At 37.2% G+C, this 16,439-nt stretch overlaps 1 protein-coding gene across 1 annotated transcript in view; it reads left to right on the top strand.

Annotated features, from left to right (window-relative positions):
- FAM210A (family with sequence similarity 210 member A) overlaps positions 1-16,439 on the top strand; it is a 22,545-nt gene extending 6,106 nt beyond the window's left edge. The window contains exons 2-4 of the mRNA XM_067537474.1: positions 6,641-7,135; positions 12,726-12,837; positions 15,928-16,439. Of these exons, the coding sequence (XP_067393575.1) occupies positions 6,672-7,135; positions 12,726-12,837; positions 15,928-16,260 (909 nt within the window). The 5' untranslated portion in view covers positions 6,641-6,671 and the 3' untranslated portion in view covers positions 16,261-16,439. The remainder of the gene's footprint in view (positions 1-6,640; positions 7,136-12,725; positions 12,838-15,927) is intronic.

Raw genomic sequence — 16,439 nt, 5'->3', positions numbered from 1 at the left:
ATCTTGCGATCCAAACTTTTCCTGACAAACTTGAATGGATTTGAGATAAAAAGGATCAGTCCACTAGTCTTTTATAGATCCATGCAGGCTGACTAATATTTTCTTGACAGCAGGTGCCTCCTTGAACAATTAATAGATGATTACTGGGACTCTGAAGTATCATCTCCTATGTCCTGTGCACACAGGTAACTAGTTACATTAGCACAAGGTGATTGGCTATTTACAGGTATTTACTACTTAAACTTCAAAGAGAAATACAAACAATAGTATTGTTACATTCAAAGTTCCATCTAAATGTTCATATGTTCCTTTTGAATTCTTAATCAATAGAACAGTGATGGACAGGAAAGCAGTTTATCTACACTGCTAACCTCTAACAAAAGATACGTAAACAACATCAAATAACTACCAACAATACACTTGCATATCAAAGCTCTAGTCTACTTGTGAGGAATGACCCTTGTTACCATTCTATTTTCCTATAATATATCTTTAAAGGTCAGATTTGGGCCATGCAATTTGTAAAGTTGCTTGGCTTTTTCGGGCCTAGCATCACACCTACATTAATAGTTTTAAATGAGTTTACATGGCACGGCAATGTGCATTAGAGAGCGGTGATTTCAGAAGTTCACCAGCATGTTGCTTACTAGCTGGCCTGGGTAGACCCTACTGGTGTGCACTAAAAGTTCCCTAATGCATATAAGTGTAGTGCCCCATGATCTACTTGGGCCAGTTAGTGCCCAATATGTTAGTGTGCTTTAGAAATCATACCTCTCACTGCTGTTCCGTGTAGACAGGTCAAGAGCTTTAGTCTGATTTCCAATAAACATGCATCCATCACTGAAGTTGACACTTCCTTGTTGGCAGAAAAAGCAGAAAGAGGGAGTGAATGGGCACAGAAGCAAAACTAATTTTGGGGTAATTTCTCTGTCAAGTTAATGGCACATTGGTAAGGTAGCATGAGGAGGCATGTAATACTGCTGCCTGCGTCTTACTTCTGCGCTGCTACTGGTGGTGGCACTGCCTTCAGAGCTGGAAGCCCAGCCAATGGCTGCCACTCTCTAACCGCCCAGCTCTGAAGGCAGCACCGCCACCAACAGCAGCACAGAAGTAAGAGTGGCAATACTGTGTCGTCGTCCCTCCCTCCCCCCCTTGTTTTTCCCTGGAGTTGGAAGAGAGACACAGAGGAAATGTAAATGTCACATTATTTGGGGGAGAGGGGAGAACAGACCTCCAAATAAATAAAGGAATTTAAACATGTTGAAAGAAATGGCAGTAACCAATTTTTCTGAATGTTGTATTAGAAAATATGGGTGAAGTAAGAGGACACTAATACAGTGCTAATACTTATGGGTTGCAATACGTTCTGAAGCACAGGTGTAATTCTATAAGAATTCAGTAGAGGGCAGAATAAAACTTCTAAAGGAGAAAGTCCTGCTTAGTTGTTCAGTATTACGGAGCTGGAATACTGAGCGGTTACTGTGGAGTTGGAATTAGCACCATCCATTGAAAAAGTAATTGAAGCAGTGAGTCCATGAGGGTGCAGAAATGTAACAGCCTAGAAAGAGCTATAAAGAGTTTTGTATGTTGTATTTGTTTTAAGATGCATCAGAGATTTAATTTAGTGTGGTGTTAAAAGGTAGGACTAAGTACAGTGTAAAACTTCAGCTCTCTGACTCCTGTCAAAGTAAAGGCAGGGGTGAGTGGGAGTATTTCTGTCACTTCTAGTTGGATGCAGATTAGCTAAACAGCACATCAGTTTAAAGATGATTTGAAATGCTTTTTAAGTAAGTACAAACCTACTGTTTAACATCCCACATCTTTAACTGAATACACACATACAAAAAACAGTTCTTCTCCTTATATACCTTCTAATACTTTTTTCCAAGGTTCTATCACTAACACTTGAAGATCTTTAAGAAAAGCTGCTCCCTGTTCAACTTAAGGTCTATCTACACTATAAAAACTGTGTCAATGGACTAGGTTACAGTAGTGAATATTGAAATTTAGATATGGACTTAACTTGTCCAAGGCCTTATTGTGGTTCTGTGATCTGGCTAGATCCCATCTATCTGCAGATTTAAATTGTGTTGTGACCAAGCAAGGGAAGGTTAGATACAATAGTGTAAAAAAGTTGGTGACCAGCCTCTGCTAGTACTAGCACCAGTGCACCAATGTAGCACAGTGGTGGGAGAATTAGAAGTGGCAGTGAAGACACAGCCACATGTGGAAATACTACAGAGAATATGATTGTAGCACAACATCCTTCACTGCTGCTGGAATGTGCATTGAATATGGTTCAGATTTCAGAGGTTCTCAATCTTTATTGGTTCCCATGCCACCATCTGCGTCAATTCACTTGTCAGCAAAGCTCATGTACTACAGTTTGGGAACCCTTTACTATAACGTTAGTGTGTATCAGGTATGGTCAACTGCCTTGAACAAGCACAGTTGCTGGATTTACCTAGTTTAATCACTTAGCAGCAGAATAGTCAACACTCTCACTCACCCAGTTAAAGATCTGCTGACACTTCATGGAAAAAAGAGGAAAACTTTGCATTAAAGAAAACGCTCTTGAAAGTTTTTTGGTTTTTTTTTTCTTTTTTTTTTTTAAAGTCTAATTACTCTTCCCATTTGTCTATAGGGATATTTACAAGAAAAACTGGATGTCATTTTTTTGGTGGGAGAGGTGGTAGTATAGTTCTGCTGGCAATAAGCATAAAAAAGGGATGAACTTAAGTTCTTAAGATCTTGTTTCCATGTTAGTATTAAACTCTTTTTTGTGGAAAATATTGTCTTGGTAGAAGTCTTTCTAAAACAGTGTTGAAGACTTCCATGGGGCACCACTGGACTTTGTAAATGAATGTGAGGAAGTCACATCTTACACTTCTGTTTGCATACAGATTTAGAATCATAGAAAACCATAGAAACCATAGAAAATCACAACCTTCTTTAGAAGCCTATTCCAATGCTTAACTAATACATATATATATAGTTAGAAAGTTTTTCATAAATCTCACTTAGTGCAGATTAAGCTGATTACATCTTGTTTTACCTTCAGTGGACATGGAGGACAGTTGATCGATGCCCTCTTTATAACAGTCCTTAACATTTTTTAAGACTTATTCGGCATTTTTTTCAAGACTAAACATGCCCAGTTTTTTAACTTTTCTTTATAGATAAAGTTTTCTAACCCTTTCATCAATTTTATTGCTCTCCAGTTTGTCAACATCTTTCCTAAAGTGTGGTGCCTAGAACTGGACACAGCACTCAGGCTGAGGGCTTTACCAATGCTGAGTTGAGAGGGACAATTAGCTCCTGTCTTACATATGACATCCCTGTTAATACATAACAGATATATTTTTCACAGCTATACATACTGTTGGCTCATAATCAATTTGTGATCCACAATAAGCCTCAGATTCATTGAAACAGTACTACTGCCTAACCAGTTATTCTTCTTTGCAGCACATGATATTAAAACTCTGTGATTTAATTATTAGCCAAACAGGATGTTTTTACTATGTTACTAACCCATTTTAGGTGATAAAATAATACTTGGTCAGTCATTTTGATATCAGAATTTTTTATATATAAAAAACAATGAATTCACACTATGGTGGCTCTTCTGGGTAATGTTGTTCGCTAATTTGACTCCTGAACCAGTGAGATCTGAGTGTCACTGTGTTAGAGGCATCCTCTCTAGCTGGTCATAACATCGCAGAAGTTTCTCCACTTCCCACTCATTGGTGAAGTTCTCTCCATTGCTCACAGGTATGCAAAACACAGCAAGTATCTATGACACAAGAAAGATATCTCTCAGAAGCCTCTGGCCTTGTCATAGGATATGTTAATCTTTCTTTCAGTCTTTCCAAATGCATGCTACATAGTCATTCTGCAGCCATTCAGGTTATAGTTAAAGAATTCTTTCTCCTATCCAAGTGTCGAGCAAAAGTCTTCATAAGCCAGAGGAGCAGAAAGTAAACTGATTCTCCCAGGCTACCGGCTGGAACCACACCACCATACATGTTTATCGTAGTTTTGGGAGCAAAAGTTCCATTTTTGTATTGTCTAAACCAGAAGTGCATTTTTACATAACCTCTATATAATTTGGAAACACCAAAGGTTCAAAGCCATCCACAACCTCCTGTGCATTGCCAAGCTTAGTGACCCAGGACAGCGACACCTTCACAGCAACAATGTGTATATATACCTCCATGACCAACAACCCTAAAAGTTTATCTGCCAATCTGACTGGTTAGTTACTGACTGGTAGCAATTGGTAGCAACAAGTGTCCAAATGGCAATGACTACGTGCTTCTCCACGCTGAGGGGAACCCATGTTAGTATTCACCACTGCAACTCCAACGCGACCTGTTCACAGATTTCCAGGAGAGCAGCCTTCCATATCCTGAAGTTCTGCAGCCAAAGCTAGTCATGCTAGGTCTGCAGCATTATCCTGTCTTACCAGTTAGTGATTGTTGGCCAAGCCCGGAAGTGGCACTCAACTGCGTGACACTAGCCTAAGAGAATACCATGTGGAAATAATTACCTGATTTCATCTTCCTTCTCCAAAAGCTGTTTCTGTACAATATTGTGGCAGTGGTCTGTCTCCTCTGCTACCCATCTGATGTTGGCCAGTATATCTGGAGCATCCTGTTTGTATGCAGGATGGTCAAGATCATGGTGCTTAGCAGGGCTTCCTCCTTGCTGCCTGACAGTAGTATACAAAATTTGTTTGAAACTGAAACGGTTTTGAAAATGCTATTGGCTAGTGATAATCAGATGAATTATGGAAGGAATCAGTAGTTTGACCCCAGGGTCCCGAATTTCAGAAGCAATCCCATAATCCACCATGGGAAACAACCCATAATCATTTGAGACTTGCAGCAGAACATTATTGGAATACCTGCCCAGAATGTTATGCACTTACATTGAAAAAGCACAGTGCTATGTGGACACTATGATTCACACAGGGAAGTCACTTTAGCTTCTTTAGACAAAGCAGTGTGGACTTATTTTTTTGGTTTAGTTATACCTGTATATACTGCAAAAACCGAGAAAACATGCAGACAAGGTCTTATTCCAGTATGAGTACCTTTTTTTAGTTTAGCTTCTGTCGCTTTAAATGCTACTGAAAAACTTTAAACCCCACTGAAAGAAGCCATCCTTATACCAGAATGTGTGTTTCCAACTGGTAAACTGTTCTTGTGTAGACAAACAGTCAGACTGACTAAAAATCCTTTCCCCTTTTAAACTGCTGCTCTTTCAGTCCTGTAATGGCCATTTCCCTACTTCTCTATTCACTAGAGTCTTCGGTGTACACAATAATTTATATTTCTAGGATCAAGAACCTTCCAAGTCTTTCATTATATTGTACCCATAAAGTAGCAAAATTTTTTTGTGTTCCTGAGACTTATTTTTACATCAAGAAGTCTTTCTTAGCATACTAAAAAAAGTTAACTTTGCACCTAAACTACCAAATACAAAATGCAGCCAAAGTTGTGTTTTTAAATTATATTTAAAAAAAAAAAAAAAAAGCCATAGCTAAAGGGAGATCAGGAATGTACAATTAATTGCCACTGGTTTTCTATTCTGGATTTACACTGTTCATAGAATTTAAAATTCTAAATGCTTTCAAAGGTAGATTTGAAAAGTGTGACAGTAGAGCAGCAACTAATTTAACCAGCATTTACATAAGCGAAATCAAGGTAGAGGTCCCCAGACAGCTGGGCTATCACTATGTAAATAAAAGAAAACAATTAAAATTTCATCTTACCCTAAAACTTGCAATTTTTGTGAATAACATGACATTGGAATCTACATGTACTATTTGAAATTTTGTGTGTGTTTGTGTATAAGCTGTTGGTTTTATTGAACTTTCAGAAATACTCAGCTGGCATTTAAAATAAAAATTTCATTTGGGTTATATACAGTTTAAAAAGTCCATTGTATTGTAATGTTTTTGAGAGAAAAATTCTGAATTACAGTGTGACTTACTAATTCTTCATCATCTTAATTGAAATCCAACAGTGACATAAGACTTCTCAGCACAGATTCAATAGCAGAGTTCCATTGTTAGGTCTGGAATCACCAAGATGTCATTAGTTTAACAAAAACCAATACATAATTTTTACTATTTTAGTACAAAGTAATGTAGATCATTAAAACTAAACTCCATTATCAATACATTCTTTGATCCAGTATTTCTGTAGTTTAATTGTTTTCCTTATTCTAACAGTTCAAGAGCCTCATACGGTCATTAGAGCAAATTAGTGAGACTGCTATATTTGTCAGTTAAAAGTATCACTCTGTTATATATAAAGCAGTAGAATGAGCAGTTTCAGTGTGAGGAAAATAAGTTGTGAAGATAATTTAACAGCACACTTATTTCAGAATATTAAATACATGAGCACTAAAATAATTTGGGTACCACTAAGAAATAGCTGCAAAACTTTTCAGTTTCTTGTGTAAAAAAGGAAACCTGTTTTAGTCACTTACTGGTTAAGTATAAGTTTTTGTTCTTCTAACTCTTGAAAGTATCCTGAGATTTTAAAGTCACATTGAATCTTTTGAAATACAATTATTATGGCCATTCTTAATTTAGAAAAATCAACTTTTTTCTTGTTTATTTCCCTAGGAACTGTAGCTAGCTCTGACTAGTCATCAAAATGCAAAGGAATTTAATACAGACTGTGTTTCAGCTGCCTCATCGGACATATTTGGTACCACATCGTACTGGTTTCCTTCAACACTTAAAAGGGCAACCAGTCTTGCCTCAGACTGGATGTAAAGTGATTTTGGCGCTGGTCCCTGAAAAACGGTGTCTGCATGCATCTGCTGCACTCTGTCTCTCAAAGGAAGAAAAGTCATTGGGTGTATTTTCATCACAGCCAGAAGACACTCACAACAAAGAACAAAAGGAAGAAAACCCTTTGAAACCAGCTAGTGATAAACCCCGGGGGACCCCTGTTGTAGAATCAAGTTCTTTAGAGCCTGATCCTTTACAAGACAAATCAATTAGTCTCTTTCAGAGGTTCAAGAGAACTTTTAAACAGTATGGAAAAGTTATGATTCCAGTGCACCTGTTGACATCCAGTATATGGTTTGGATCCTTTTACTATGCAGCCATGAAGTAAGTTACTGATTTGTTACAAGGTCATTATTGCTGTTAAACTGAGACAAATGTATATAACAACATCCGCAATATAGATCTTATTATATGTCCGAAATTAGCCCATTTATTCCATGTGTGAGGCATTCTCCTAGTGCAATCTAGACTGGTGAATGGTGGAGTCATCCTAAACCCCCACACCTGGAGCCTGTCTTCCTCTGCTTTGCTGTGAGAATTCCCACTCCTGGGCGGTTCACAAACAGTCTCCAGCAAGCAAGTTGCTCCCAACTCAGTGAGTGAGTGCTTCTAGCCAGCCCCTCCGTGGATTATGCAACAGAATGATCCCCCCAGACAATATCCACAGTCCCAAATGCAATCCTAGGAACTTCTGTCTTACAGTGTTCAGTGCTGCCCACTGAACACTGCAAGCTCACATGTTTCTCAGCCTTGTTACTTCAAATGGTGTCTCCAACACACCTTAAACTAAATGCACTGCTTTAGGTAAAATAAACAAAAAAATGTATTAAACTACAGAATAATTGTAAGTGATTATAAATTAAAGGAAAATAAGTCAGTTTTGGTCAAAAGAAATAAGAACAAAACACATTCTAAACTAAGCTTAACATTTTTCAGCAGCCTTACAAACTCAGATGATTCTCACTACAGGCTGGCTGGTTTCTTTTCAGTCAGGCTCTCCCCTTTGATCAGCACTTCAGTTGTTTGGTAGTGTTTGTAGATTGAGGTGGAAGAGACAGAGTGGCAAAATGTTTCCCCTTTTTAAAATGTTCCTTCTCTCCTCTGGGGTTTCACCCCTACCCCCCCTTCAGAGTTAGGTGACAAACAGTATCCATGTATTGTTTTGTCCATGTCCTGAGTCAGTGAGCATCACCTTATCCTGTTTCCTTTGTTGATGCCTAAGCCAGTCCTTTGTTCCTGGAATGATGAGCTGGGTTTGTTCTATACACGCCTTAAGGAGGTTCGAACTCCCACACTGCATCTAGAAAGTTTTGCCTGGATATGTTTTAAGTTTTGAAGATACATCTGTGAGAGTATCCCATAATGAAACCTCACAACAATACACGTGACATTGCAACAAACCTATTACTATAACAATAATGCTCACTGCGTCATGTACATTCCAAAAAATCTTACATAACATATTCTGCATTAAACAATACACAATTACACTAAGGGTGACCATGGAGTGCAGGGTGTCAAAAAGAAAAATCTCCATGTTTTACTAAATTCCAAGATTGTTAATAGAAGGGAATAGGCTTCATATCAGTGTGTGTTGTTTATGTTCTATTTAATTTGCAATAGTCAAGCTGTACTAAATACTTTCTCTTCATTTGGAAGGAATGTAATTGTCCCCAAAATAAAACAAGGTACGCATGAGTTTGCACACACTGACATCTGCTTCTAGTCTTTGCTGGGCACCAAAGATGGTGACTTGTCCTCCCCTCTCCGAAACAATAGAAAAGGGTGGTGAAATCTGTTGTAGGCCTGCCCTTCCCTTCTGCTTTTCCTCTCCTTTGTGGTAGAAGAAACTAAGAAGAGCTCTGTACTATAGGCCAAACCCTCTTTTGAATTGAAATTTGTGTTTGTGTTGGGTGAAATTTGAATGATATAGAATTTGTCGGTAAAAAAATACATATATCATGGTTTCTTTTCAGGCTGTCTCAACCATAGAATGTGTCAGGTAGGTTCTCACCTCCTTAAAGTTGAAGGGGGTAGGATGTGGAAGAGGCGGGAGAAAAGGTGGTAGTAAGGTATTTTCTTATCTTTGGTATCTGCTACCTTTTCCCACTTAATAAAATTCTTCTTTTACTTTGCCTCAAACTGTAGCACCATTATTAGAAGATACAGGAATGATATACTCACTCAGTATCTTTCTTTTCACTCTTCCTCTCACTTTGGCTTAGAACTTTTCCTTTGATTCTTCCAAGCAAAAATATGCAGAACTCCCTGTATGGCTGTGCTGTCCACTTAGTCACAAGGCCAGCCATTTCACATAATACTTTTTTAATGTAACCCTTTTCCCCATCTTTATGTTCACAAGGTTTTTGTGAGAGGGACACAACAAAGCCCTTAAAAAATGCCTTGTTCCTTTACTATCTGCTTTATCCTCTAATAGGTATTGGGAACCAAAACTTCCAGTTTCACTAGGTGTTTGGTGGTCTAGATTCTGCCCATTAGTAGAAACTTCTTTTATCACTGAGATCAGTCGTCGTCTCTCTCCCCACGCCTCTCCAAAACAATGTGATGGATGAAAATGTACTGTATCGTGATGCTTTGTTTCTGGGGTTTTTTAACTAATTTTTTTCTTTTTTGGACCCTCATGAAAGCACTGGCAGGTATCAGAAGTACATGGCTTATGTAGCACTTACTGATGCACTCCGGTCCTTATTTGCAATGCCCAGGCTATTTCAGGTCTGGACATCATTTGAACAGGCTGCCAAACGTATACACTCGTTTGAGTTTGAACTCTGGATATCATCAGTCATCCTGCTTTCTCTTTTGTCTTGTCTGGGTTTGTACATCTTGTGCTAAAACTAATGTATTAACACTCTACCACATCTAGTCTCGTCTAGCCACATTAATCTAATGTGAAATTGCTGGATTCCAAAGACTTACAACAGTGTTGCTGTTTTGAAAATTCACGTTTATTCAAATAACAAATATTTGTCAGCTCCAAACTCAGTTTAGATTAGAGGGAGGTTTTATTACTCTGGCTTGTTTGTTGAGTTTGAGTAAATGTTTATCTCTGGACTGTGTGTGTTTCATATTTAATAATAGAAGACATGAAACAATGATAGTTTATGGCTGGAAGGATAGGCCTTTGACATCAGAATGCATTACCACACAAGTGTTTGTTTTAGTTACTCTAACCAGCTGGCATAATTGCCCTTTCTAGGAGCTATAGATCCAAATGTCATTCTAAATTTAGCACGTCTCCGAGTAATAAAGGTCCCAAGCTATTAAAATATTTTGCTTTGGTAGGAACTGAGTAGATGCTCACATCCAGACGTTTTAGATTGAGCAAAGTTTAGCTAGTTTGTCTGAGCCTTTAGTTAGCAGTTAAAACACACATTTGACAAATGGACATAACTGACAACATTTAATTAGAAACTAGTGAGAAGCAGAGAGTTAATATGTCGTACTAGAAAAGCAGCACCTTCTTGAGATGAAAAGTAAATTGGATCATGAATAATAATTGCATAGGGCTAAATTATTCAAATCTGAAATTATTTATCAACAAATTTAAAAGGGGGCAGGGCAATGTCAACATATTTAGACCCCTCCTTAGTTTTCTAATCTGAGTCTTGATATTTAAATAGCTAACATTTTAGTGTTTAACACTCTAAAAAGGCACTTTCTTTTCCAGTGCAACAATTCAGTAACACACTATTTCCACTACTGTATTTATTCTTTCTGATACTGACAATGCACAGAATAAGGCCTAAAACACTAAAATAATTTAAAGAAGTTCAAAACAACACTGACTATAATATCATACAATTTATGAAGGACCCTGTACAGGCAATCTTAGGGCTTTCAGTGACACTGGCAAAACTAAACATTAGAACAATATTCCTAAATATTGAAGAACCCATTTCCTGTATAACTGCCTGCATATACTTATCTAAAACAGCATAAAAGGTACATGTTAGTCTTTTTCTGTGTTTTCATAGAAGATTAGGGTTGGAAGGGACCTCAGGAGGTCATCTACTCCAAACCCCTGCTCAAAGCAGGACCAACCACAATTAAGTCATCCCAGCCAGGGCTTTGTCAAGCCGCATCTTAAACAAGTTTTAAACAAGTAGTATCTTCAGTGCTCTAATGGAATTATATATTATTTACTAGATGCTCTTGTGACACATGAGGCAACCCAGTCTTTCCATCTCCATCTGTTTAATGCCAGATTTCTTACTACAGTCTGTTTCCATGACAAAAGCATCTTTCTCAATGGTTTTCTTATGTCATCTGTCTTTTTCCATCTTCCGCCAGGTGGCATTCAGTCTAGAGTTCATCTAGAAATAAAGATTTTTTTATATCTGTACAACATGTCCAAATCACTTCAACTTTCGTTCTCAAATCATTTTGTTTACAATCTGCTAGCCCGTCCTTTGTAACATAACAGCATTGGTTACTTTATCCCATCTATAGACAGCAGGTGTCCTTTGCAAGCATCTCGTTTGGGAATGCATTAAGTTTCCAGATTTGGGTTTCTATTATTTGCAGTTTCAGAAGTGTATATAACAAAGTGGGTATCACAATAGAATTGTACAATTTTATCTTGGTTCTTGATTGACTCTTTATTTTTCCAGATATTTGCCAGTCTTGAAAAGGCTCCATTTGCCTTCCCAGTTCTTGCTTCTAGCTCCTTGTGGAGTTGGCCTTTGGCATTGATTGTGCTGCCAAGATATAGAAACTCATTAATGAGTCCATACTCTTCACTATCTATCACTTATACTCCATCATTGCTGACACCTCTTTCAACAGTCATGACTTTGGGTTTTTCTTGGCTGATTCTTAATCCTGCTTTGGCGGCTTCATGTTTCACATTGCAGATGACATAGAAAAAGACCCCTACTAAAGTCAAGCTCTTGAAGTTCTCCTCTACTCCACATAATTCCTGTAACTTCCTTTAGGTGATGTGAAAAGCAACATCAAACATATCATAATCTCTATTTGGAGGATGTTGTGGTAAGATTCTCCGCAACCCATCATTCCAAGCTATATCAGTGCAATGCATAGGCTGGCGTGAGGCCCTCCCCTAATCTCCTGTAGATAGGATATGTCCCCTCCCCCTCAAAAAAAAAAAATCAAGTTTTAGCGTAATGCATTTTGAAGGGAGATGTGAGGGACTGGAACCTGGATCCCTCCTTTTGAGGGTAGGCTGCGAATGACACTTAAAACAATCATATTATGTTCTCTGTCTCCTCTCTTAGAGTGAAGCTGGTTCTCGGTTCTCTCATGAACTGAGCCTTCACAGTTTATATCAGTATGATTTTGTCTTTGCACCAGTGTATCAACTTACCTCCAAATATACTAAATAGGGACATATGCAGTTTGTTTAAGCAGTAGGTCAAAACATCAGGGATAATTATCTTCATTTCTTAAAATAATGTAGAAATCATGTTTCTCTACGTGTAACACAAACATATCAAAATGTGTTTTAAAACAAGTATTTTGCTTAGAGTAAGAAATGCTTTGTTGAATGAAACTATCCATCTTGAAATACAACTTTTCCATTAAATCTAATAATGAAGAGCAGTGATTTCTTTAGTACAGTAGAACCTTAGAGTTACAAACACCTCAGGAATAGAAGTTGGTCATAACTCAGAAAGGTTCATAACTCTCTAAACGAAATGTTAGGGTGGTTCTTTCAAAAGTTTACAACTGAACATTGACTTAATACAGCTTTGAAAATTCACTGTGCAGAAGAGAAATACTCTACTGCTGCCTGATTGCCTACTTCCAGTTCCAAAGGAGGGGTGTGGTTGACTCCGGTGTCATAACTCTGAGGTTCTGCTGTACGATTTACAAGTTTTAATGATCCTTTCAAGCATAATCCTGATTTTATGTATAACTTTTTTTTCTTTGGTAGAGGAGTGAATGTCGTTCCTTTCCTGGAGTTGATTGGGATACCAGAAAGCTTAGTAAGCATTCTGAAAAACTCTCAGAGTGGATATGCACTGACTGCGTATGCCCTGTATAAGGTAGGTATCATAATAGTTAATTGGTTCTGAAGTTGCCTAGGGAGCTAAACAATTCTATTAGATCAGAAAGAATTAGCACTGTTCTCCCTCTCAATAGTTAAGACATTTTTAAATGAATATATTAAACCTAAATATTCAGATTAGAAGGGTTGTCATAGTGCTTTTGAACACCTTTTCATCACTATAGGATATTCCTAATCAGTTTTGTTTGCTGTTGAATGGCTGTTCGGTTCCCTAGAAGTGGTGACAATCTGTTGATACCTTTGTGTCCCCTATATAACTCACAGGACTAGAGAATGACAGTTTAAATGCTTTGAGATCTTCAGGTATTAGTGCAATTTTTTTTCCTACAGGATTTTTTGGTTTACTGTTATGTCTTAAATATTTACTTTCCTCACTGCCTTAGTTGGGATTTCATTGTCCAATTGTCCTAACTACTTAAAAATCAGTTTTTTGATATTTTTTCCTGGGTTTAGATCTGCATAATCTGTTTGTACTGTGTTTTGAACATGTAAAGCATTGTACAAAAGCTAATAACATTTTGTTGTGCACGTTTGATGTTTTTAATGCATTATGCTCTCTACTAGTTTTTATGTATCTAATTTTTTTTTCTAAGTGAGATGGTGAAATAAAGGCACAGACACTTGCCAGTTTAAGCAGTTCATTATACTGGTGCCTAGAGGTAGTCACTGAATGTATGCATTTAAAATATAAATAATAAACACAACCTATTCTGGCATTAGTAAATAGTATGTGTGTGTACTGTTGTCAGGAGATTTGGCAGTGCTGAGTATATATACATTTCTTGCTTTGAGCCCAGGCCTGCTCCCATTGAAATGAAGGGAAGTAGGATCAAACCTGATGTAATTTAAGGAGTATTTTTGAAAATGCGGCCATCTCCTATTTAGGTCCATAAATGCCGACATTTTCAAAACGGTGAGAGCTGCTGCATGCTAAGTTCTTGTGAAAATCTGTCCCTGTATCTACTCAAGTTGACTTATTATTTAACATCTGTATTGTGATGGTGTCTTGAGACCAACCAAATCCAGGCCCCATTGTGCTAGTCACTTGGGCAAACCTATTTAAAAAATAATTCCTGCCCCCAAAGAATTTATCATCTAAAATTGTGTGCCAGTAATCTTTTTATTAAGATCTTTGCTTTTTTGAAGAGAATATTAATTTAATCATCTCTGTCCATTTTTTTTTACATTTTCTGTCCCTTCCATAGATGCTCACTTTATGGAGTAACTGCCAAGTTTCCCCAATATTCTTAATTTTTGGATAGTAGGATAACATTTCCCTGTAAAGTTAATACTCTTTTTAACAAGAGGGTTTTATTTAACTATTAGCTAGATACTAGATGTCACAGAACCCCAAAAGATAGTATAAAACATATAACTCTTAAAGCAATTTTCTAAACAATTTTTGTAAACACTTTCCATGGTTTTGATAATTCTGTTGAGTACGCAGGAGTCCATTTTAATTATACATAATCAGGGGCCCAGTTTGATGCAAAATAGGACTGAATCTGCCCTGCTGTTAGAAAACAGCAGAGAATACAGTTTAAGTTCAATACTAACTTATTTTTGATATTGTAGACTTTATGAAAAATGAATTGGCATTTAATTTTACACCATCTTTTACATTTTTGTATTTTGGTGTTTTCTTGTATTGACACTGATTGTTTCAGTCCAACTTTGCATGCAGGGTAATCATGGCTACTTACCATTTGCTTCCTTATTTTTTTGTTTTGTTCAACTGGTATTTAAAATATTTTTAGTAACTTGCTCTTTTGTTACTGCATGCAGTGACTGTTGTGCACAGGACAAATTATGACTTCTTAGCTTCTCTGTTTGCGCTTGTCTCTTGCAGTAAAGGTGACTGGCCTTCAAAGCTTCTGTCAAATCATATAGCATTGTTTAGCATTTTCCTATAAGGAGCAAAGTAAGATTAATTTGTATCAGTTTCTCCCTTTGAAATATTTATAAGTATCTAAAAAGCTGCCAAACCATCAGCCCTCACTGTATTAGGAATTTAGTATTTGTCCTCCCACTTTTATTTCTTGATGACATACCATTATGTGGAGATCAGAGCTGGAACAAAGATTTGGGTAGGAGAAGAAAAGGAGCAAAATGAGAGCTTAGACAGCACAATCCAAAGGGTTCACTTAAGCCTTGTCTTCACTAGGAAAAAGTGTACTAATGTGGTAAAATTCTGTTGTGGACAAGGCAATTAGTAGTTTTCACATTTGTCAGCTGATCGATAAGTTAGTGAGAACTACGTATTGACTTGTCTACAGTAGGATTTTACTACGTGTTCGCTAACACATGGTAAAAAGGCCAGCCACTGCACAAATCTGGTCTGCATTTCTTAAATGTATATAGTTTTAAAACTTCTCATTCTTTCAGTTGTCACCTCCTTTCTCCCTCCCTCTCCCCCAATCATACTTTTCTTGATCTGCATGATCGAAATAATGTATTGCACTTGTACAATATTATTTAAGAAATAAAGCTACGAATCTTCTGGTTTTATACATGAGGTCAATGTCACATTGTTACTTGGATGGGAGATCTCTGAGGAACTTGTAGGGCCTTCATGAAAAAGTAGTATTGGTTACGTTTCATCAAGTCAAAATGCTTATGCCATGGTGCATATTGGCATGCAGTAAAAAGGCACTGTGCTTTTGGAGGAGATGCAAAATGGAATTCCTGACCACTTGTGGTCAGCAAAGAAGCTGTGGCACACTGTTCATTGTAAGAAAAAGTTTAAGGCCAAACTGGCTATAGCATTAGTGTGATGTTAAACTGCCAATGCATCATCCCAGAATTGATGCATTTCAAGGATACATGAACTTATGCATAGTTGGTATAGCTCTTCAAATCTGTAAAATTTGGGATTCTTTAAATGAGAGAGAGAGAGAGTGTGCACGTGCGTGCGTGCCTAGGTTAATTTATTTCCTTATAACTTAGAGATGGTTTTTTTTAAAATTGGAGTTAGCCAATATAAGATTTTTACAAAATGGAAGCATTTTCTAAGGAATATCTTGTCCCATTTACATACAATTTTGATAATTTTTTGGTTTCCTTTAAGATTTCAACTCCTGCCAGGTACGCTGTAACTTTAGGAGGAACATCCATTACTGTCAAGTATTTTCGTAAGCATGGCTACATGTCCACACCGCCTCCAGTAACAGAATACCTCCAGGATAGAATGGAAGAAACAAAAGAGCGCCTCTCAGGGAAAATGGAGGAAACCAGGGACAAGATTAGTGGGAAAATGGAGGAAACGAAGGATAGACTGACAGAGAAGATGGAAGAAACGAAAGATAGACTAACAGAGAAGATGGAAGAAACGAAGGATAGAATAACAGAAAAAATACAAGAAACCAAAGATAAAGTTTCATTTAAAAAAAAAAAAGAATAAGAAAATGCTCAGTTTAGGTTGTGCAAAAAATTGGAGCATTATGGACTTCCTGCTGAGTTTTTTCATTTGGCTGACTGGAGAATTCCAGTGTTCTAAGGATTAAAGATTTCTGTAAATTCTTTAATGCTAAAATTCTTATGAAAGAAAATGAATCTAGTATTAAAAATTCATATGTACAA

Source organism: Emydura macquarii, unplaced genomic scaffold, assembly GCF_026122565.2.
Source record: "Emydura macquarii macquarii isolate MOO-44397 ecotype Brisbane River unplaced genomic scaffold, CSIRO-AGI_Emac_v2 contig_431, whole genome shotgun sequence".
Classification (NCBI taxonomy): Eukaryota; Metazoa; Chordata; order Testudines; family Chelidae; genus Emydura; species Emydura macquarii.
This window is presented reverse-complemented; position numbering and strand designations above follow the sequence as displayed.